The sequence below is a fragment of the Budorcas taxicolor genome, chromosome 13 (assembly GCF_023091745.1).
Source record: "Budorcas taxicolor isolate Tak-1 chromosome 13, Takin1.1, whole genome shotgun sequence".
In the NCBI taxonomy this organism is placed as follows: domain Eukaryota; kingdom Metazoa; phylum Chordata; class Mammalia; order Artiodactyla; family Bovidae; genus Budorcas; species Budorcas taxicolor.
In genome coordinates, this window is record NC_068922.1 from 56,444,483 (window position 1) to 56,467,927 (window position 23,445).

General features: G+C 36.3%; 1 protein-coding gene across 1 annotated transcript in view; it reads left to right on the top strand.

Annotated features, from left to right (window-relative positions):
• SYCP2 (synaptonemal complex protein 2) overlaps nt 1-23,445 on the top strand; it is a 63,477-nt gene that overhangs the window by 13,116 nt on the left and 26,916 nt on the right. Inside the window, exons 13-22 of the mRNA XM_052651142.1 lie at nt 1,400-1,460; nt 12,958-13,106; nt 14,527-14,601; nt 15,062-15,208; nt 17,688-17,787; nt 18,620-18,777; nt 20,492-20,561; nt 21,226-21,283; nt 22,482-22,615; nt 22,763-23,199. Of these exons, the coding sequence (XP_052507102.1) occupies nt 1,400-1,460; nt 12,958-13,106; nt 14,527-14,601; nt 15,062-15,208; nt 17,688-17,787; nt 18,620-18,777; nt 20,492-20,561; nt 21,226-21,283; nt 22,482-22,615; nt 22,763-23,199 (1,389 nt within the window). The remainder of the gene's footprint in view (nt 1-1,399; nt 1,461-12,957; nt 13,107-14,526; nt 14,602-15,061; nt 15,209-17,687; nt 17,788-18,619; nt 18,778-20,491; nt 20,562-21,225; nt 21,284-22,481; nt 22,616-22,762; nt 23,200-23,445) is intronic.

Consider the following 23,445-nt stretch of genomic DNA (forward strand, 5'->3'; position numbering starts at 1 on the left):
GGTACTTTATTTTAAGGATGAGTGTTTTAAAACTGATGGCTAGACTAACGATGAATAAAAAAGTTGAGATCAAGAGGAAGAGAGCATAATGGAGGGAAAGTAGGGGGTGAAGATGAAATTGGTGGGCACAATATATTGGTAAACTGTTGAACCTGGGTAAGGGCCTGTTTTGTACTCATAATGATTTCTATTTTTTTTTAATCTTTTTGAAAATTTATATAATGTAGACTTTTTTTTCCAAAAGGAAAGCTTTGAACCAAGTACCTATGTATATGAGGAAGAGTCACTTTAAAGTTAGCAGATGATAATGAGTAGGTGTTATACACAGAGATAACACCTATTCATTATCATCTGCCTCATGCAGAGAGTTGACTCATTGGAAAAGACTCTGATGCTGGGAGGGATTGGGGACAGGAGGAGAAGGGGACGACAGAGGATGAGATGGCTGGATGGCATCACTGACTCGATGGACGTGAGTCTGAGTGAACTCCGGGAGTTGGTGATGGACAGGGAGGCCTGGTGTGCTGCGATTCATGGGGTCACAAAGAGTTGGACACGACTGAGCGACTGAACTGACTGACTGACTGACTGATACACAGAGAAATAGGAAGATGCTCAAAGGAAAAAGGAGGATACCAACCTTTTCCTCCTGACCCTGAGGTTTTAAGGTCTGGGAGAATTAGCACCTTGACTGGAGAATGCTGTAGTTAAATGGTACTGGTTCTCTCAGAATATACACTGGTTTCAATTAAGGCAATTAAGTGGAGGGAGTTAGTGAAGAGACTGAGGATTTAGTGGAATTTTCATAGTCCTTAAATAGCAAATGAATTGGATCTATTTTTATCATAAGATTACTGGAAGGTTTTAGGATATCATCTTTTTGGAATGGTTCTAATTTTTGCTATAACTTTTTTGTGTGAATTCACATTATTCATTTATACAAATTTTCAGTGAAAATACTTGGAAGGGGAAAACATTTTAGGTTATTAACATGCATTCAGTGTTTGAATCTAAGAACAGTCAATTAATGAGTGGGAATTGGGGGATGAATATGATTTCACAAAACATTTCAAAGGAAGAGATGACAGGATTTGGTAATATTTTTTTAAAAAGGTTATAGTCTAATATGAATGGATAGTCATTCTTTTTTTATTAAAAATAGAAAACCATTAAAGTAACCAATACTATCACTTTTAAGAATGAGCAAATAGATTAAATGTGACAAGTATATTATGTAGTCAATTGATGGAACAAGAAATGTGATATATCAACCAGTTACTTAGTGATAGTAAAAAAAAAAAAATAACCTTTATTATTTGTATAACTTGAAGATAGTGTTTAAAGGAGCTTCAAAGCAAGATTAAATTATTTATGATCAAAATGTGTTTTTAAATTTAAGGATCATCAGTGGGAAGCAGTCACTGTGCCTGAAGAAAAAGTGCAGATATACAGCATTGAAGGTATTAAACTTGTTTTCTATCATTTCTGTTGGAGTAGAAGTTGCATATTCTATGGAAAAACTCAGTAGACTGATGAAAGCAGATCAACATTTTCATATGTTCACATTCATAAATGTGATGGTTCACTATCATCAAATTCCCTGACCCTGTGTTACCCCCAATATCTTGTATTTATTTCCTTCCCTATCTAATCTAAAACCTATGATCAGTCACTTTCTTCTCAGTATGTACTGGACAGAAATCATTTACCTTGGCAGACTGGCACCACTGCAAATTCAGATATCAAGACATTATTTATTTCAGTAGGCATGTAGTGCTATCTCATGATAGTTCTTATTTGTATTTTCCTAAAACCACTTTTAAGAAGGTTGAGCACTTTTTCATGTGCTTAATGTCCATTCATATATTTTCTTTGTGAATTATCTGTTTAAATATTTTGTGCACTTCTTTACTAGACTACATTTCTTTACTGGACTATCTTTTTATTATTAGGTTTTTGAGTTCTTGTGTATCTTGGGTAGGAACCCTTTGACAAACATAAGCTTTATGAATATTCTCTCCCTGTCTATCTTTCTTATTCATTTTCTCAGTGGTCTCTCTTAATGAGCAGAAGTTGTTAAATTTGAAGGCCACATGATCAGTATTTTTTGTTACATGGCTATTGCTTTGTGTGACCTAAGAAGTTTTTGCCTACTACCAAGTGACATAGATTTCCTTCTGTTTTTCTATAAGAACTTTATGGTTTTACGTTTTATGTTTAGAATTCTGATCCATCTCATTAATATTTGGTTATGATTCGATACAGGGGTTTAGGTCCATATGGATATAGAGTTATTCCAGGACTAATGCATGAAAAGATTTTCCTTTCCTCACTGGATTTCTTGGTTCCCTTGTTGAACATCAAATGACTGATTTAAGTGTAGGTCTTACTGTTGTAGTTCATTCCATTGATCTGGTCCCTATGCCAGTACCACATTGTTTCAGCTACTGTAGATTTGTAGTGAGTCTTAAAGTCAGTAGTGTGTAAGTCTTCTAATATTGTGGGGTTTTTTTGATGACAGTTTTGGTAATTCTAGACCTTTTGAATTTCCATGTAAATTCTAAAATTGGCCTATCGATTGCTACAGAAAACTTGCTAGAATTGTGACTGGGTTTGTAGTTTGATATCAGGAAAAGTAACATTGTAACAGTAGTTACACTTCTGTGATGTAGTTATTCTTTTAGATACTTTGGAATTCATTTGCCACATCTAGTTAGAAATTTGGTATTTCGTATCCTAGAAGGTCTGTAGTTTTAAGTTTCAAAATCAGGGCATTGTTGAACTTCATAGGATGAATTTGCAAGTGTGGTCTTCAGTTTCCCCTAAGAGTATGTGAAAAATTGGTATTGTTTCTTAAGTACTTGGTAGTATTTACCAATGAAGCAATCTGGACTTGTCTTTTACTTTTCTTTGGTGAAGGCTCTTAACTACAATTTATTTAATACATAAAGGGTTTTTCAGGTTACCTATTTTTTTTCTTCAGTAAACTTTGGTATTTCTGTCTTTCAAATCGTTTTCATCCGTGTTGTCAATTTTTTTTGGCATAAAATGGTTTATAATGGTCCCTTTTTATCATTTTACTGTCTGTAGATTCTGTGTGATGGTCCCCCATCACTGCTTATACTGATAAGTTGTCGCTTATCTTTTTTCCTAATCAGTCTTATGAGAGGTATATCAATTTTTTTGATGTTCTCAAATAACTAGCCTTTGGTTTCATTGATTTTTCTCACTTTTGTGTTTTGATCTTCAGTTTAATTGATCTCTGCTCTTATATCTATTGTTTCTTCTCTTCTGCTTGCTTTGTTTGCTTTCCTGTTTTTAGTGTCTTGGAGTGAAGCTGAAGTCGTTGATCTGAGACCATTTTTTCTTTTCTAATAACAGCCTTTTAGTGCTTTAAATTCTTCTAAGTATGTCCTTAGCAGCATCCTACAAATTGCAATATGTTGTGCTTCCATTTTCATTCATGTGATTCTTTTTAAATTTCTCTTTTGGTTTCTTCCTTGACCCACAGATTATTTAAAAGCACTTTACTGATTTCTAACCTGATTTCATTGTTATCAGAATATACTTTGTGTGATTTGAAAACCCTTTCCAATATGTTGACTATTAGGTTATGACCCAGATATGGTCTGTCTTAGTAAATGGATTTACTTGAATGCACTTGAGAGGAATGTGTTTTCTGTTGTTCTTGGGTGGAGGGGTGGGGGTTAATCTGTTGTTCAAGTCATACACCCTCCCTCATTGTCTACCTACCTGTTCTATCAATTATTGAGAGAGAGGTGTTGAAGTCACCACTATGGTTGTGATTTTTTTTCTATTCATTTGGTTCTGTTATTTTATACTTCAGGTATTTTGAATTTCTGTTATTAGTTTTATAAACATTTAGTGGTAGCATCTTTTCATAAATTTATCATTATGAAATGACTGTTTTTCTTGTGGGAATATTCTGTGCTCTGTCATCTACTTTATGTAATACTAATATACCCTCTCCAAGTTTCTGTTGGCTAATTATAGTATGGTATATCTTTATCTTTAAGTAATTTATGTCCTGTATATTTAAACAGGGTTTCTTATAGGTGTCATATACTGGGCATTGTTCTTTTAAATGTAATTTGACAGTTTCTGCCTTTTGTGGTTTTTAATGTGACTGTTGATCTGCTTTAAATTTATTATCTAGCTTTTGTTCTTTCTATGTACCATCCTATCTGCCATGTTTCTTTTTCTTCTCTTCATTTGTGTTACTTCATTTTCAGGGGTTCCATTGTATTTCTTTTGTTGGCTTTATATTCACTTTTTAAATGGCTGATCTAGGGTTTATTTTATACATATTTAACTTAATAGTGTGTATGTTCAAGTAATATTATACCCCCTAGGAACCTGGTAGGTTCTTATAAAAACAGTCAACTTCTGTTTTTGCTTCCCTGGCCTTTGTGCCACTACTGTCAATAGGACTAAAAATCTTTTTGCTTTTGAATGTGTCAAAGACCTCATAATATGGTATAATAATATTTTTCTTTGTGCAACTAATTAACTTTTTTACTTTTATTTTATTTTGCTTTACAATACTGTATTGGTTTTGCCATACATTGACATGAATCAGCCACGGGTGTACATGAGTTCCCAGTCCTGAGATTTTTAAAATAGTTTAAATAGTGCATTATATTTACCATTTCCAGTGTTCAGCTTTCATTTATAATATATGCAGATTTCTGTCTGGTATTATTTTCCTTCTGCCTGAGTGACTTCTCTAATATTTCTTGTACTGCAAATAAGCTTTTTTTAATGTCAGAAAATTGTTGTTTATATTTTGAAAAAGTATTTTTTATTTTATTTTTACAATTTATCATGGTTAAACTTTTATTTGTAATTAATTTTTTAATTATTTTTGGCTGCACTGGGTCTTCATTGCTGCATACAGGCTTTCTCTAGTTGCAGTGTGCGGGCTTCTCATTGCGGTGGCTTCTTCTCTTGCATAACAGGGGCTCTAGACCATGAGGGCTTCAGTAGTTGCAGCACACAGGCTTAGTTGCCCAATAGCATGTGGAATCTTCCCAGACCAGGAATCAAACCTATGTCCCCTGTTTGAAAGGCAAGTCCTTTTTTGTTTTCTAAGATTTTTTTTAATTGAAGGATAATTACAATGTTGTGTTGGTTTCTACCAAATAAAACAACATGAATCAGTCATAATTACATATATTTCCTCATTCTTGACCCTCCCTCCCCTCCCCCCATCCTACCCCTCTAGGTAATCACAGAGCACGAGGCTGGGCTCCCTGTGTTATATAGCAACTTCCCACTAACTATTTTACACATAATAGTGTATATATGTCAATGGTACTTTCTCAGTTCATCCTACTCTCACCTTCCCCTGCTGTGTCCATAAGCCCATTCTCTCCATCTTTGTCTCCATTCCTTCCATAAAGATAGGTTCATCAGTACCTTTTATTCTAGATTCCATAGGTATATATTAATATACAATATATATTTGACTCTTTCTGACTTCACTCTGTATAACAGACTCTAGGTTCATTCACCTCACTATAACTGACTCAAATTCATTCCTTTTTATGACTGAGTAATATTCCATTATATATATGTAACCACAGCTTCTTTATCCATCATCTGTCAATGGACATCTAGGTTGCTTCCATGTCCTTGCTGCAGTAAACATTGAGGTACATGTGTCTCAGAATTCTGATTTTTCTGAGAGTATATGCCCAGGAGTGGGATTGCTGGATCATACAGGCTTCCCAGGTGGCTCAAATGGTAAAGAATCTGCCTGCAGTGCTGGAGACCTGGAGTCAAGGCTCGATCCCTAAGTCAAGAAGATCCCCTGGAGAAGGGAATGACTACCCACTCCAGTATTCTTACCTGGAGAATTCTGTGGACAAGGCAGCCTAGCAGGCTGTAGTCCGTGGGGTTGAAAAGAGTTGGACGTGGGTGAGCAACTAACACTTTCACTTTTTCATGGTAGATTTATTTCTAGTTATTTAAGGAATCCTCATAATGTTCTCTGTAATGGCTATATCAGTTTACATTCCCACCACCAACAGTCCAGCATTTATCGTTTATAAAATTTTGATGATGGCCATCCTGACTGGTGTGAGGTGATAACCTCATTGTAGTTTTGATTTGCATTTCTCTAATAATGAGCAATATTGAACATCTTTTCCTGTGTTTATTGGTTGTCTCTGTGTATTCTTTGGAGAAATATCTGTTTAAGTCTTCTACCCATTGTTAGATTGGATTGTTTGCTTTTCTGATATTGAGCTGTATGTGCTGCTTATATATTTTGGAGATTAATCCTTCGTCAGTTGCTGCTTTTGCAATTATTATCTCCATATGAGAGTTGTCTTTTCATTTTGTTTATAGTGTCCTTTGCTGTGCAAAAGCTTTTTAAATTTTATTAGGTCCCATTTGTTTATTTTTGGCTTTATTTCCATTAATCTAGGAGGGATGTCAGAGAAACTTGCTGCGATTTATGTCAGTGATTGTACTGCCTGTGTTTTCCTCTAAAAGTTTAATAGTTTCTGGATTTGCATTTAATCCATTTTACTTGTGAAATCCCATGGACAGAGGAGCCTGGTAGGCTGCAGTCCCGCATGGAATCGCTAGAGAGTCAGACATGACTTAGCAACTAAACAACAAGAACAATGATGCTAGAAAGTGTTCTAATTTCATTCTTTTACATGTAACTGTCCAGTTTTCCCATCACCGCTTATTGAAGAAACTGTCTTTCTCCATTGTATATTCTTGCTTCCTTTGTCAAAATGAGGTGCCCATATGTGTATGAGTTTACTTCAGGGCTTTGTCTTGTTCCATTTGTCTGTATTTCTGTTTTTGTGCCAATACCATATTGTCTTGATGACTGTATCTTTGTAGTATAGTGTGAAGTCAGGGAGGTTGATTTTGATTAATCTAGCTCTGTCTCTTTGGGGTCTTTTTTATTTCAGTACAAATTGTGGATTTTTTGTTTTAGTTCTGTGAAAAATGCCATAGGTAATTTGATAGGGAATGCACTGAATCTGTAGATTGCTTTGGATAGTATATTCATTTTGACAGTATTGATTCTTCCAATCCAAGGACATAGTATATCTCTCCATCTGTGTTGTCTTTGATTTCTTTCTTTGGTGTCTTATAGTTTTCTGTATACAGGCCTTTTGTCTCTTTAAGTAGGTTTATTCCTAGGTATTTTATTATTTGTTGCAATGGTGAATGGGTCTGTTTCCTTAATTTCTTTCTCTGATTTTCACTGTTAGTGTATAGGGATGCAAGGGATTTCTATGTATTTATTTTATATCTTGCAACTTTACTAAACTCATTGATTAGCTCTAGTAATTTTTGGTGGCATTTTTAAGGTTTTCTTTGTATAGTACGTCATCTATAAACAGACTTTTACTTCTTTTCCAATCTAGATTCCTTCTATTTATTTTTCTTCTCTGATTGCTGTGGCTGGGACTTCCAAAGCTATATTGAATAATAGTGGTGGGACTGGGCACCCTTGTCTTGTTCCTGATCTTAGAGGAAATGCTTTCAGTTTTTCACCATTGAAAATAATGTTTGCTATGGGTTGTAAATGGCCTTTATTATATTGAGGTAGGTTCCTTCTATGCTGATTTTCTGGAGAGTTGTTTTTTTTAATCACAAATGGGTCTCAGAAGCTTTCTGTGCTTCTGTTGAGATGATCATAGTGATTTTTATCTTTCCATTTATTAATATGGTATATCACATTAATTGATTTGTTTATTGAAGAATCCTTGTATCCCTGGGATTAACTCCGCTTGATCACAGTGTATTGGATTTAATGTGTTGTTGAATTCTGTTTGGTAGAAATTTGAGGATTTTTGCATCTGTGTTGATCAGTGATATTGGCCTGTAATTTGCATTTTTTGTGATAATTTTATCTGGTTTTGGTATCAGGGTGATGGTAGCTTCACAGAATGAATTTGGGAGTTTCTTTCCTCCCTCTGGAAGTTTTTCAGACAGTTTGAGTAGGATAGATGTTAGCTGTTCTCTAAATGTTTGATAGAGTTCGCCTGTGAAGTTGCAGGTAGATTCTTAACCACTGGACCACCAGGAAAGTCCTGAGAAGTATTTTTGATACTTGTACAGAATTCTAGATTGCCTATTGTTTTGTTTCAGTTTACTTTAAAGATGTTATTCTCCTGTGTCTGGCTTGCATTGTTTCTGATGAGAGGTCGGTCGTTCTCATGTTTGTTCTTTTTTGTTAAGTCTTTTTTCCCCTGGCTGCTTCTAAGATTTTCTCTTTATTAGTGTTATAAACATCTGATTATAGTGTTTTAGTGTAATTTTCTTCACATTGTTCATTCTCTGAGTTCATTGAGCTGTCTTGCTTCTGAAGTTTTTATCCATTGCTCTTCACATTATTTTTTTCTGCTCCTTTTTCTCCTCTCCTTTGAAGGTTCTAACTACACACAGACTAAGCTACATGAAGTTCTCCCTCAGCTCACTGATAGTTTGGGTTCTCCCTCCAAACCCCAGGCTTTTATTTCCACTCTCTTTTCCATTTAGGAAAAATTTGTGGTGTTTTATTGTGCTAATTAATATTTTTCTGCAGTGTCTAGCTGTCTAATCCTACTCTATATAATGTTTATAAAAAGGCATTATAGTTTTCATCTCTGAAAGTTTGATTTAGGTCTTTTTTAAATATAAATTCTTAGTTTTAGAATAGTTTTAGATTACAAAAAACTTTCCAAACTAGTTTAGAAAGTTTCCATATACATCCTCAGCCAGTTTCTCTTATTTTTTTAATTGTGGTAAAAATCACACAACATAAAGTTTACCATCTTAAGCATTTATAAGTGTATATAGTTCAGTAGTGTTAAGTACATTCACATTATTGTGAGACAGATCTTCAGAACTCTTCTTATCTTGAGCAGTTGAAACTCTATAGCCATTGAACAGTTCTCCTTTCCCATTTCAGTCCCTGTAACCACCATTCTACTTTTTGTTTTTATGAAATTGACTATTTTAAGTGGAATCATACAGTATGTCTTTTTGTGACTGGCTTATTTCACTTAACATAATGTCTTCTGCAGTTTTAACATCATATTTTTTTATGGTACGTTCATCACTGTATCTTAAAAAGTCTACTTGAAAACCAATACAGTATTATAAAGTAATTAACCTCCAATTAAAATAAATAAATTTGTATTTTAAAAAAAAAGTCTACTTGAATCCTGTGTCATCTTCTGTCTCATTACTTTTCCATTCATAGCCAATTTTGAGAAAATAGTTTTTACTAAATCTTTCCTTCTCTTGCTTTTCATTTGTTTTTTTCTACATCCTGTTTTACATCCCACTCCACCAACATTTCCACTGAAATTTCAGATGTCAAGATGACAATTAACTCTTATTAATATCATTATATGCACTTCCACGGACTTCCCTGGTAGCTCAGACAGTAAAAAATCTATCTGCAATCCAGGAAACCTGGGTTCGGTCCTTGGGTCAGCAAGATCCCCTGGAGAAGGGAATGGCTACCCATTCCAATATTCTGGCCTAGAGAATTCCATGGACAGAGGAGCCTGGTAAGCTACAGTCCATGGGGTCGCAAAGAGTGGGACACGACTCAGTGACTTATCACTTTTGCTTTTGTCCATGTTTCCTCAGATGGTAAAGCATCTGCCTTCAATGCGGGAGACCCAGGTTCGATCCCTGGGTTGGGAAGCTCCTCTGGAGAAGGAAATGGCAACCCACTCCAGTACTCTTGCCTGGAAAATCTCATGGACGGAGGAGCATTGTCCATACATCTCCTTCTGCTTTATTGACTATGCCAAAGCCTTTGACTGTGTGGATCACAATAAACTGTGGAAAATTCTGAAAGAGATGGGAATACCAGACCACCTGACCTGCCTCTTGAGAAACCTATATGCAGGTCAGGAGGCAACAGTTAGAACTGGACATGGAACAACAGACTGGTTCCAAATAGGAAAAGGAGTATGTCAAGGCTGTATATTGTCACCCTGCTTATTTAACTTCTATGCAGAGTACATCATGAGAAATGCTGGGCTGGATGAAGCACAAGCTGGAATCAAGATTGCCCGGAGAAACATCAGTAACCTCAGATATGCAAATGACACCACCGTTATGGCAGAAAGTGAAGAGGAACTAAAAAGATAAAAGTGAAAGAGGAGAGTGAAAAAGTTGTCTTAAAGCTCAACATTCAGAAAACGAAGATCATGGCATCTGGTCCATCACTTCATGGGAAATAGATGGGGAAATAGTGGAAACAGTGTCCGACTTTATTTTTTTGGTCTCCAAAATCACTGCAGATGGTGATTGCAGCTATGAAATTAAAAGATGCTTACTCCTTGGAGGGAAAGTTACGACCAACTTAGATAGCATATTGAAAAGCAGAGACGTTACTTTGCCAACAAAGGTCTGTCTAGTCAAGGCTATGGTTTTTCCAGTGGTCATGTATGGATGTGAGACCTGGACTGTGAAGAAAGCTGAGCGCCAAAGAATTGATGCTTTTGAACTGTGGTGTTGGAGAAGACTCTTGAGAGTCCCTTGGACTGCAAGGAGATCCAGCCAGTCCATTCTGAAGGAGATCAGCCCTGGGATTTCTTTGGAGGGAATGATGCTGAGGCTGAAACTCCGGTACTTTGGCCACCTCATGGGAAGAGTTGACTCATTGGAAAAGACTCTGATGGTGGGAGGGACTGGGGGCAGGAGGAGAAGGGGACGACAGAGGATGAGATGGCTGAATGGCCTCATTGACTCGATGGACATGAGTGAACTCTGGGAGTTGGTGATGGACATGGAGGCCTGGCGTGCTGTGATTCATGGGGTCGCAAAGAGTCGGACACGACTGAGCTACTGAACTGAACTGAACTGACTGATGTTTCCTGCTTCCCTGGTGGCTCAGTGAAGAATCCACCTGCCAATGCAGGAGACACGGGTTCGATCCCTATGTCAGGAAGATCCCCTGGAGAAGGAAATGGCAACTCATGCTAGTCCTCTTGCCTAAGAAATCCCATGGACAGAGGAGCCTGGTGGGCTACCATCCATAGGGTTGCAAGAGAGTCGGACATGACTCTATTGCACCAAAACACCAACATACGTGCTTCAATCCTTAAACTAACCCTTTGTGGCACACATACAAGGAAAGTATGGCTTGTGCTCAGGACTCTTGAAGACCTTGCACTCTCTCTGTTCATCTGACTATTCATTTGTATCTTTTAACTGTCATTTGTAATAAATTGGTGATGTTGTCTACCTGTATGGAACAAGCACGATCTGAGTTTCTACATAACTGGCACAGATGGATTCTGGATATCAAGCAGTCAGTTCAGTTCAGTTCAGTTGCTCAGTCACATCTGACTCTTTGTGACCCCATGGACTGCAGCACACCAAGCTTCCCTGTACTTCACCATCTCCCACAGCTTACTCAAAGTCATGTCCATTGAGTCGGTGATGCTATCCAACCATCTCATCTTCTGTCACCCCCTTCTCCTGCCTTCAGTCTTTCCCAGCATCAGGGTCTTTGCCAATGAATTAGCTCTTTACATCAGGTGGCCAAGGTATTGGAGCTTCAGCATTGGTCCTTCCAAAGAATATTCAGGGTTGATTTCCTTTAGGATTGACTGGTTGGATCTCCTTGCAGTCCAAGGGACTTTCAAGAGTCTTCTCCAACATTACAGTTCTAAATTATCAATTCTTAGGTACTCAGCCTTCTTTATGGTCCAGCTCTTATATCTGTACATGAGTACTGGAAAAACCATAGCTTTGACTGTACAAACCTTTGTCGGCAAACTGATGTCTCTGCTTTTTAATATGCTGTCTAGGTTGGTCATGGTTTTTTTTTTATTTTTTATTTTTCCCCAAGGAGCAAGCATCTTTTAATTTCATGGCTGCAGTCACTGTCAGCAGTGATTTTGGAGCCCAAGAAAATAGTTTGTCACTGTTGCCGTTGTTTCCCCATCTGTTTATCATGAAGTGATGGGATTGGATGCCATGATCTTAGTTTTTTGAATGAGTTTTAAGCCAGCTTTTTCACTCTGCTTTCACCTTCATCAAAAGGCTCTTTCTTTAGCTCCTTTTCACTTTCTGTCATAAGGGTGGTGTCATCTGCATATCTGAGGTTATTGGTATTTCTCCCAGCAATCTTGATTCCAGCTTGTGCTTCATCCAGCCCAGCACTTCGCATAATAATACTCTGCATGTAAGTTAAATAAGCAGAGTGACAATGTACATCCTTGACATACTCCTTTTCCTATTTGGAACCAGTCAGTTCCATGTCTGGTTCTAACTGTTGCTTCTTGACCTGCATACAGATTTCTCAGGAAGCAGATAAAGGTGGTCTGATATTCCCATCTCTTTAAGAATTTTCGACAGTTTGTTGTGATCCACACAGTCAAAGGTTATAGCATAGTCAATGAAGCAGAAGTAAATGTTTTTCTGGAATTCTCTTGCTTCTCCTATGATCCAGAGGATGTTGGCAATTTGATCTTTGGTTCCTCTGCCTTTTCTAAATCCAGCTGGACATCTGAAAGTTCTCGGTTCACGTACTGTTGAAGCCTAGTTTGCAGGATTTTGAGCATTACCTTGCTAGCATGTGAAATGAGTGCAATTGTGTGGTAGTTTGAACATTCTTTGGCATTGCCCTTCTTTGGGATTGGAATGAAAGCAATGGTTCTAGAGAAAAAGAATATCTACAGTTGCAGACTAGGGGAATGGTGAAGTAGCAGCTCCACAGGGTGTTGTTAGACCCTTTGTTCAATTTACAGGAATATATAAAAGACTCGTGGACAATTTTTGTTTCCATAAATAGTTAGTACCAGAATTGACTCAATACTGTTAAATCCTAAAAGTTAATTTTGTTTCAGTTCATTTTAATTGGTATGCTGCATGCTTTTCTTATTTATAATATACCTATAGAGTGGTATCATAGAAATGAATATAAACTAATCAGTGTGATTTATTTGTGTACAGTGAGAGAATCGAAGAAGCTACTGACTGTAATTCTGAAAAATACAGTAAAAATTAGTAAAAGAGAAGGGAAAGAATTGCTTTTGTATTTCGATGCATCATTAGAAATCACTAATGTGGCACAAAAAATTTTTGGTGGAAATAAATATAAGGTAAGTTAAACTTTTAAGTACTTTCATAATTCTGGGAACTTGGGACTGTAAGTTTCAGTGACTTTTTTTTTTTTCCTCTACAATTCTTAAATAACATAGATTTTTAGTTCTTTAAATTTGTGTTGTGGAATAACCATCATATTATCAGCTGTACCCTTTCAGATATCTATTAGAATGAATCTCAGATGACAAAATTAGCAGCAGCTACTCAAAACATTTAATGATGAATTCCTGCCAGGTGTTTAAAAAATGAAATGAGACGTGTTGTTTTTAAGATACTAAACATTGTGAGAATTACAGAATATGTCTCAGAAGTAAGCTGCGTATAGAAAATGATGCATAGAATTTGAAGAAAGAGAATGCTTATTAAGAGTCAGATCTGAAGGAAAGGCTATGGAGTTGGACCTTGAAATGGCCTTTGAAATTAATGAAATTTAGATAAGATGTTTTCCAGGATTGTGGAAAACATAATGAGTCGGATTTATTTAGGATTCAAGGTAACAATTCATGTTATATTTAGGGATATGTTCAGTTGACAAGTTTGGGTGATGCCTGTCTTAGTTTGTTCAGGCTGCTGCTGCTGCTGCTAAGTCGCTTCAGTTGTGTCCGACTCTGTGCGACCCCATAGACGGCAGCCCATGAGGCTCCCCCGTCCCTGGGATTCTCTAGGCAAGAACACTGGAGTGGGTTGCCATTTCCTTCTCCAATGCAGGAAAGTGAAAAGTGAAAGTGAAGTCACTCAGTTGTGTCCGACTCTTCGTGACCCCATGGACTGCAGCCTACTAGGCTCCTCCATCCATGGGATTTTCAAGGCAAGAGTACTGGAGTGGGGTGCCATTGCCTTCTCCGTTGTTCAGGCTACTGTAACAAAAATACTGTGGTTTGGTGTCTTAAATACATTTATTTCTCATAGTTCTGGAGGCCAGAAGTCAGATCAGCATGCCAGCAGATTCAGTGTATGGGGAGAGTCCATTTTCTAGTTTATCAACGGCAGTCTTTTCACTGTGTCCTTACATGGTGAGGGAGTTCTCTGAGGTCTCTTTTATAAGGGCAGTAATCCCATTCATAAAGGTTCTGCCCTTATGACCTAAGCATGACCCAAAGGCCTGCCCTCCTAATACCATTCTTGGGGACTAGGTTTCAACGTGTGAGTTGTGAGGAAACACATTCAGTCTATAACATGGAAAAGATTTATGGTGAAAAATAGCAGATAATATGCTTGTGAGGAACCTTTACCAAAATTGTAGGCTAAGACTATAGTTAGGGAGTCTTGAAGTGTCCTGAGAAGAGTATTTATATGTATTTTAAATTGATTTAAGATAATTTGGTGATTTGGAAAGAAGCAGGTATAGGAAATATTGCATTAAAAATGGAAAGAACTGGGAGAAAATGACATCCCATTTAATTAATTTAATTTTAGGAATTTACCAGAAAACAAGGTATATCTGTTGCCAAAACATCTGTGCATATTCTTTTTGATGCAAGTGGATCACAGGTATGTGTCTCACTTACTTGATTTCTATCACTGGTCTAAGTTTAACCCTAAATAATAATAGCACAGTTATAAGTTTGTCTTTTGGAGAATAAATAAATTCTCTCAGTGCCCCAACAAGGTATATGTGACTTTGTAAACATGTTATTAATAATAATTTATTTCAGTACAGAAGGTAGATTGTTATTCATTAATACCAGTCTTGGTAACTTTAAAAATCAGAAATATATGTTCTGCCACTAATGCCAAAGCCTCTTTTATGTCTGTTAACATTTGAAAAAGTGGATGCTTTTTGTTGGGTCACTTTGTAGGATTGAAAATTGTAATAGTACATAGATATAAGACAAAAAGAACTAACCTTTATGAGTGTGAGATGAATGAGTGCTTTATGAAGACATCTAGTCATTTTTGAGGACTTCCTATGGTTTGCACTTTTAAACAATTTTTCCTTATTTTCCAACAGATTCTAGTCCCAGAAAGTCAAATCTCACCAGTTGAAGAAGAACATATTAGTTGGAAAGAAAAAGCTAACCTCCAAGAAGAATTTACTAAACCTCCAAAATATATCAAAAACAGTAATCAAGGGGATAGAAAAAATAGCCAGCCTGAGGTACATATGGTGTCAAAACCATCATTTATAAAGCAGCATAGGCAAATCATTGTTATAGAAAAATGTATCTAGAATTCAAATGTCAGTAACATTTTAGAATATTTCCCCTGCCTTTTACAAATACAAACGAAAGATAGTGTTTCGGCACACGGTGTTTATATGAAAGGGTTAGGGCTTTAGGACAGAATATACTACATCCATGTAAGTTTCAAATTAGAGTTATATAGGAAAGTACTACTTTTTTCATTTATCCTTTCTGTCCTATCTTTGCACTTGGCTTTAATCTAGAATACAAATTTATAATGTAATGTTCAATTTATTTGCATGAGGAAAAAGCAAAATATTAGGTTCTTTTTCCTCCTCCTCCTCCATAAAGGATCTCTAGGCCACGTTTGATAGAACCATTTCTCAGACTTTAGGGAACTAAAGTCTAACCTCAAACTCTATCTTTTGCCTCAAATTTGCATCTGCCTCCATGCTTCAGTAAGATTGCTATTAATTTTTCTGATGATGTCCTTGATTCCAGCCTCCTCTCACCCTATACCTAGAACCAAGGTGCTAGTGAATATTCTTTTATAATATTTCTCACATGGTTTCCTCCTCATTCTCTTCACTGTTACTCATTTTAGTGTACCTAGTGGTGTCTTTGACATTATTGGTCCATCCTGTGAGCTGCCCTGTGAGGTATACAACTGATTTTTCTCATACCAATATCCTAGTAGCATTATTCTGCTCAGAAAGCCTTGTGATCTCTGTGTTTATCCCATTATATCTAAATTTTGACTTAATTTGACCTTCTGTAATTTAATTTTACTCTTTCAAAATACCCTCCACTTTAGTATGGTCAGTTGCTTTACTCTGTCTTTTTTGTCACACTCATTCTTGCCTCTGTACCTTCATTCATGCTGTTTTCACCTCTTCTTGTCTAAAGAGTACTTAAACTTGTAAATCGTTGTTCATTTTTACTTTCTTGATGGAGCTTTTACTGATTAATTGTTTTTACTAATCTCTCATCTTGCCTGTAACTCTCACAGGCTCCTCCATACGTTGTTACTCACTATTTATCCCTTTTGTCTGTGTCCTTCATTAAATTAAAAATACCATTTTGTCAACTGTAGTTCCGTCAGGTGATTAGATTATAAAGCCTTTTTTGGGGTCTTTTATCAGAATCATAACTTGAGTACTTATTAAAAATACAGATTCTTAGACACGCCACCTTAAACCTATTGAATCATAACACAAAGTCTGGAAAAGATCTTAAGCACACTAAAGTTTGAAAAACATTGCACTATTGTTAAATACCTGCTATGTTTTCAATAAGGATTAGCCTTTTGAAGCATTTATATAAAAAAGTAACTTTTGGGATCCCATTCATTATATATAACACTAGGAACTGTAATTACTTTAAGACAAATCTGCTGGTTTGGTAGCTTATTTTCTGGTCAGTCTTAACATTCACTTTTCTCGTAGCCTTCCAAACCATTCCTCCATGCCCCATATACATACCTAACTCAAAATTCCATCAGTATTTTTTCCTATGCCTTTTTAAAAATAACTGTCTTCTGCTTCTTTCCAGTTTGTCTTCAGTACTCCTTTGTATGGCATCCTCTGGAATGCCAGTCCCTGGTAGTCCCACCTCTGCTTATCTACTTCAGTTGTTCTTATCAGTCATTCTAGGCTAAAGTTAGAAAATGCAAACCTTTTTGGAACACTAGTTTGTGTGTCTGGAAAAGGCAATGGCACCCGACTCCAGCACTCTTGCCTGGAAAATCCCATGGACGGAGGAGCCTGGTGGGCCGCAGTCCATGGTGTCGCTAAGAGTCAGACACGACTGAGCAACTTCACTTTCATGCATTAGAGAAGGAAATGGCAACCCACTCCAGTGTTCTTGCCTGGAAAATCCCAGGGACCGGGGAGCCTCATGGGCTGCCGTCTGTGGGGTTGCACAGAGTCGGACATGATTGAAGCGACTTAGCAGCAGCAGCAGCAGCTTGTGTGCCTCTGAAACTCTGAATTCCGATTTTATTTATTTTTTTACTCCTGTTTTTTTAACTGCTTTTTACTCTAAAGTCAGTTTAGTCTTCACAGAATTTTGAAGAATGTTTAACATTATGAAAGCTTTCACAAACAAGTTTACCTAAATGTGTGTTCCAAACATTATCCTTATAAAATAGAATAGGAGACGTGAGCCAGTGGTTAACTAGGCAAACTGAGTATCAATAAAATATTTTTAGCTAAAACATATAAAGTTCCTGTATTTAAGTCTGGATATTCTTTAAAACAATATCCTCATTTTGACTATTAATACTAGGATAAAATCCTTCAAATCAGACTAAATGCAGAAATATTTGAATATCATATTATTTATAAAATACATCTTTTGTGTGTAGTCAAGGTAAAATGTTATGAATAAAATTGTAGGATATTTAATTTCAAGAGAGAATGTGTATTTACTGTGGTTTTTTCCTCATGTTTTAAGATAATTACTCCTAGCAAAAGAAAAATGTCTGAAGCATCAATGATTGTTCCTGGTGCAGATAGATACACTGTGAGAAGTCCAATACTTTTAGTCAATACATGTAAGTTTTATAATCTTAAAAGATTTCTAACAAGTATTATTTAAAGCAGGCATTTTTAAAATTTAGGAATATTCTGGACCTAATTTACCTAGGGGATAATTTTGTGATAGAAAAATTGATAGAATACGAACCACAGATGTCTTCTGTCAAAAAATATCAAATGTGTGAAAGATTTAATGGGTATCTATATAAATATTTTTCAAAATATTAATATCTGGTATTAAGAGCTTATTATAATTTAAGCAGGACTCAGCATAACATAGTGGATAAAATGTTAATAAGGCTGCTTGGGCTTGTTTCCCCACTTCCAGGTGTGTACTCCATAGGTAAGTTTAGAACCAGTTTCCTTTCTATGAAATGGGACTAAAGTGTCTAACCTCATTAAATTGTTTAAAGGATTAAATAATTATTTGTTAAACAAGTATTGTGCAACATTTAGACTGTGCCTGGTACATACTAAGAGCTAAATAAAAGTTCAAAAATAATGCTATATACTAGTTGCTGTAAACACAGCATTATTTAATCTTTATGACAATTTAATAGTGACCTTCTATTCCCAAAATCTGCTTGCCTAGTGGGAAATTAATGTTTCACACACTTCTCAGACTTAACAAGTACAAAATAAATTCATCTTTCCACCCTCCCTGCCAGTTTCTCTTCATTTCTTACCTTGGTAAATGGAATCCATATTGAGTTACTCATCTAAATCAGAAACCTGGGACCCATCCTAGAAGACCCCCCTTTTTAACTTTCTTCAGCAAAAAGTATCTCAGTGATAGCAACATACAGTTTTAAAATCCAACAAATATAAGTCCTTTGTCCTCCATTCTAGCAACACCACGAAAAAGAAGAATTAAACCACCACTGCAAATGACGAGTTCTACAGAAAAACCTAGTGTTTCTAAAACATCGGAACAAGGAGTGGATTATGCTGTATCACTTAAATCTAGACCATCTGAAGAAAAAAAGAGAGGAGATAATATAGACAAAGTAACTTTACTTTGAAAGCATTTTTAAATATTAAGTTTTTAATCACACTATTGTAGAAATACTGTTGAACTAACTTTTTTTGCAAACTGGGTCTTACTTAAGCAGTGAGTGTCTTACTTTTTTAAAAAGTATTGCTTTTAAATTTTTTTTACATGTCATTTTTTGTCCTTAAAAGTAAGGTCTTATCACTCACTGTGCTAACAATAAAATTTAGAAATACTTATTCAACTCTTGGTTTATATGTTCAGTAAGAGAAATGAACTTGCCATCATTCTTGTATTCTGTTGTATGTGTTCTCAGATATACATACAGGATGCAGTTAAAGCCTAATGGAGAGGCAGATGGGCTTCCCAGGTGGCATTAGTGGTAAAGCATCCGCCTGCAATGCAGGAGACTGGGTTCAATCCCTGGGTTGGGAAGATCCCCTGGAGAAGGGCATGGTAACCCACTCCAGTATCCTTGCCTGAAGAATCTCAAGGACAGAGGAGCCTGGTAGGCTACAGTCCATGGGGTCACAAACAGCTGGACATGACTAAAGTGACTTAGCACAGCACAGAGGGCAGACAACTCTCTCTAATCGCAGAGCTGGAGAGGAGGATAAAGATCAGGAGATGTTCTTTTAGGAGATGGAGAGTGAGTTGATTTTTGGAGTCAGTAAAGGTTATTAGTCAGATGGATATCAAGGAGCACATTCTTTCCAGGTAGTTGAAGAAATGGGACAGAGCAGGGAATGGATAAGAGCAAGTTGTATCTTGGAGAAATAGGTAATCAAGAGATACAGATAAGTTTATAGATGAACAGCTCAAAAGTTTTTGTTTTCTCTGAAGGGTGAGGATGTTGAGCTTCTCTTGATGCAGAGGGCTCAGGGACACATGAAGATTTGGAATAAGCACTGAGGGATAGTGGAGAGGGCTAAGAATAAGTACAAGTGGTAGGCAGTGTTGAGGGCCCAGTTCACATTAAAGACTATAAATCTTACCATGGCATTAGTTCAGTAATAAGTATAATTTCCTCAAGTAAAGTTTAGCAGTCTTGGTATTACAGTTGAAAAAAAAGATGGTGGATGTAAAAAAAAAAGTAATGGTTATGTGGCGGAAAGATAAGGGTAGAACATACCCTGTGCACTTGTACAGTTTCATACTGCTCTTCTCCCAGTGTGGAGAACCACTGGCTAGATTAGAGGAGATAGGATAAAGCAGAATATCTTAGCTAGGGAGTATATTTTTCTGATAGTGATGACATATTTTTATTTTGTCTGAACAAGTGTGTATATGTGGCTGTGGAAAGAAAGAAGCTTGTTGTCATCAAGAAGTTACCTGGGCAGTGGCCAAAACTTTACAAGATCATTTGACACTCCAGTTCATATGTATATTGAGAAAAGACAGAATAGATGCAGCCTATGAGATCAAGAGCAATAGATGACATGGCATGGAGGTTCCAGAAATTCTCAGAAAAATTACATTATTTTTCTAGCTATGGCTGAGATCAGAAAATTTATAGGCTATAATGCCTCCTAATCTGCAATAAAAGGTACTTTCTTGTGTTTTAGGATAAGAGAGTATTCTAGAATGGGCATAATTTTATGAAAGAAACAACTATTCAACTTTTAATCATAAGGCAAAATTTTAAAGTTTTAAACTTTAATACTCAACTTTTAAAAGTCATTTTCATATAATGCCTTAATTCAAATTTATATTAAAATTTCTGTTTGTAGCCTATCAAAACTACTAAAGTTGTAGAAAAGACAGAAAATAAGGACACTGAATTCCCAAACCAAAATTTTAGTAAGTACTTTTTGGTTCAATTTTTGTCATTCTTTCATATATATATATATATATATATATATATATATATATATACACACACACATATATATACACATACATATATATTTCTATACATTAACTTCACTGAGCTTCATTTATTTGAAAAAGATTTATAATGAATACATTCAGCTCTATGCAGAGAACTTAGAAATTATGGGGAAGTATAATAACAGCCTTTGTTCCCAGGAAGTTTGGGTCTGGGAGTGGGAAGATGGGGAGAAGGCAATGGCACCCCACTCCAGTACTCCTGCCTGGAAAATCCCATGGACGGAGGAGCCTGGTAGGCTACAGTCCATGGGGTCGCTGAGGGTCGGGCAAGACTGAGCGACTTCATTTTCACTTTCACTTTCCTGCATTGGAGAAGGAAATGGCAACCCACTCCAGTGTTCTTGCCTGGAGAATCCCAGGGATGGGCGAGCCTGGTGGGCTGCCATCTATGGGGTCACACGGAGTCGGCCACGACTGAAGTGACTTAGCAGCAGCAGCAGCAGCAGCGGGAAAATGAGATCAATCAATCTCTCCATCCCAATATATGAACTTTGATCAAATTCTACACTAGCTTTCATTTAACCCTACCAACTGGATGAAAAAATGAGGATACCATAATTTTTGTTTCATTTAGGTGAACTCCAGGAAATTGTTCTCGATTCACAGGCAGCAGGAAGACTAGATAAACCTGTGTAAGTATGAGAATATCCATCTAGTCATTTAGCCTATAATGTTTCTCTATTTAGATGACTGTAACATTTAAAAGATCATATAACAGATTTAAAAGACCATGGCCTATCACTTCATGGGAAATAGATGGGGAAAATGTGCAAACTGTCAGATTTTGTTTTCTTGGGCTCCAAAATCAATGCAGATGGTAACTACAGCCATGAAATTAAAAGACGCTTGTGCCTTGAAAGAATAGCTATGACAGACTTAGACAGCATATTAAAAAGCAGAGACATCACTTTGCCCACAAAGATCCATATAATCAAAGCTGTGGTTTTTCCAGTAGTCACATATGGATGTGAGAGTTGGACCATAAAGAAGGCTGCACACCGAAGAGTTGATGTTTTCAAACTGGTGCTGGAGAAGACTCTAGAGAGTCCCTTGGACAGCAAGGAGATCAAATGAGTCAATCCTAAAGAAAATCAACCCTGAGTACTCTTTGGAAGGACTGATGCTGAAGCTGAAGCTCCGATACTTTCGCCATCTGACACGAAGAGCTAACTCATTGGAAAAGACCCTGATTCTGAGAAAGATTGAGGGGAAGAGGAGAATGGGGCAACAGAGGATGAGATGGTTGAATGGCATCACTAACTCAATGGACATGAGTTTAAACAAGCTCAGGGAGATAATGAAGGACAGAGAAAACTGGCATGCTGCAGTCCATGGGGTTGCAAAGAGTCGGACGTGACTTAGCAACTGATAAACAAATTTAAAGGAAAAGCCCTTTATGTTCTTAGAATGTAGTATTGGTTATAGAACTAATCATCTTTCAAGTATTATGATAGTACCGTGGCGAATAGCTTCTATGTTTTTTCTGTATCAACTGATATAACTCTTCCAATTGAGAGACTTAAAATGAATAAAAGCTTTAAAATAATAAAGCATGAATAAGAAGAAATTTAACCAAGTTTAAATACCCATGAAGATATATGTCAGATACCTGAGATGTATTTAGGTAGATCACAAAATAGAAGCAATAATGGAATTTTAAAAATAATATTCTTTAATAAATTATATAGTATTAATTTTCATCAAGACTTTTGAAAATTTTTCTATACTTTAACAAATTTCTATCAATAAACATTGACTAAGGAAAAGTCAAGACCTTATACCAGAGTGATAGGCTAAGGTTTTATAATGAGCAAATGAATTATTTTTCAGGTTACCTGATGTTTTAGACAATACCTGTGGAGATAAAATGCACTCCAAATGGGCATGTTGGACACCTGTAACAAATATTAAGCTGTGTAATAACCAAAGAGCAAGTACTTCATCAAGAGACACATTTAATCAAGGTGAAACAGTTTTCGCTGTATATAAAATAGTTATTCAAGGAAATACTCATTTCTTGAAATGTCTTAACAAATATTTTGGTTTTAATAAATTTTATATATGATCAATTTATAAATTTAATAAGGATTAATTTCTCATTTTCCCACTAGATATTGTTATCAACCAAACACTTAGTAAACAAAAATCATCCTCTTCAATATCTGATGATAATTCTGAGGAAGCAGGAAAGGTACAGTATAGGAAGGAGATAATGCAGCATAACAGAACAGATAAAGCAGAAGCAGATGACTGCCGCCGAAGCAGACAGCAACCAGGTCACTCTACACACCCGGAGGAGAAAAGTATTGAGAATGCCAAGCAGAGTGATTGGTGTATTGAATCTGAAACTACTTTTAAATCAGTTCTCCTAAATAAGACAGTTGAAGAATCTGTGATCTACAAGAAGAAATACGTGTTGTCAAAAGATGTGAATACTGATACTTGTGATCAAAGCCCTTCTCCTCAGAAAAATGCAAAAAGTCATAGAAAATCAGGGAGAAGATTGACGTCTGAGTTTAATTCCTGGGATCTGAAACAAAAAAACACGGTGAGTTTTCAGTGTGTTTTATTTCTGCATACCTATAATAGGCCGCCTTAATAACATAAAGTGAAAGAAGCTTGATTAACAGCTACAAATTTAATGTTTGTAATTCCCCTGTGCTTTTCTTAATTGAACTGTAGTTGATTTATATAGTATTACATTAGTTTCAGGTGTGTAATATGATTCAATATTTTTATAGCTTATATTCTTTCTAAAGTTATTACAACAACAGCTGTGTTTCTCTGTGCTATG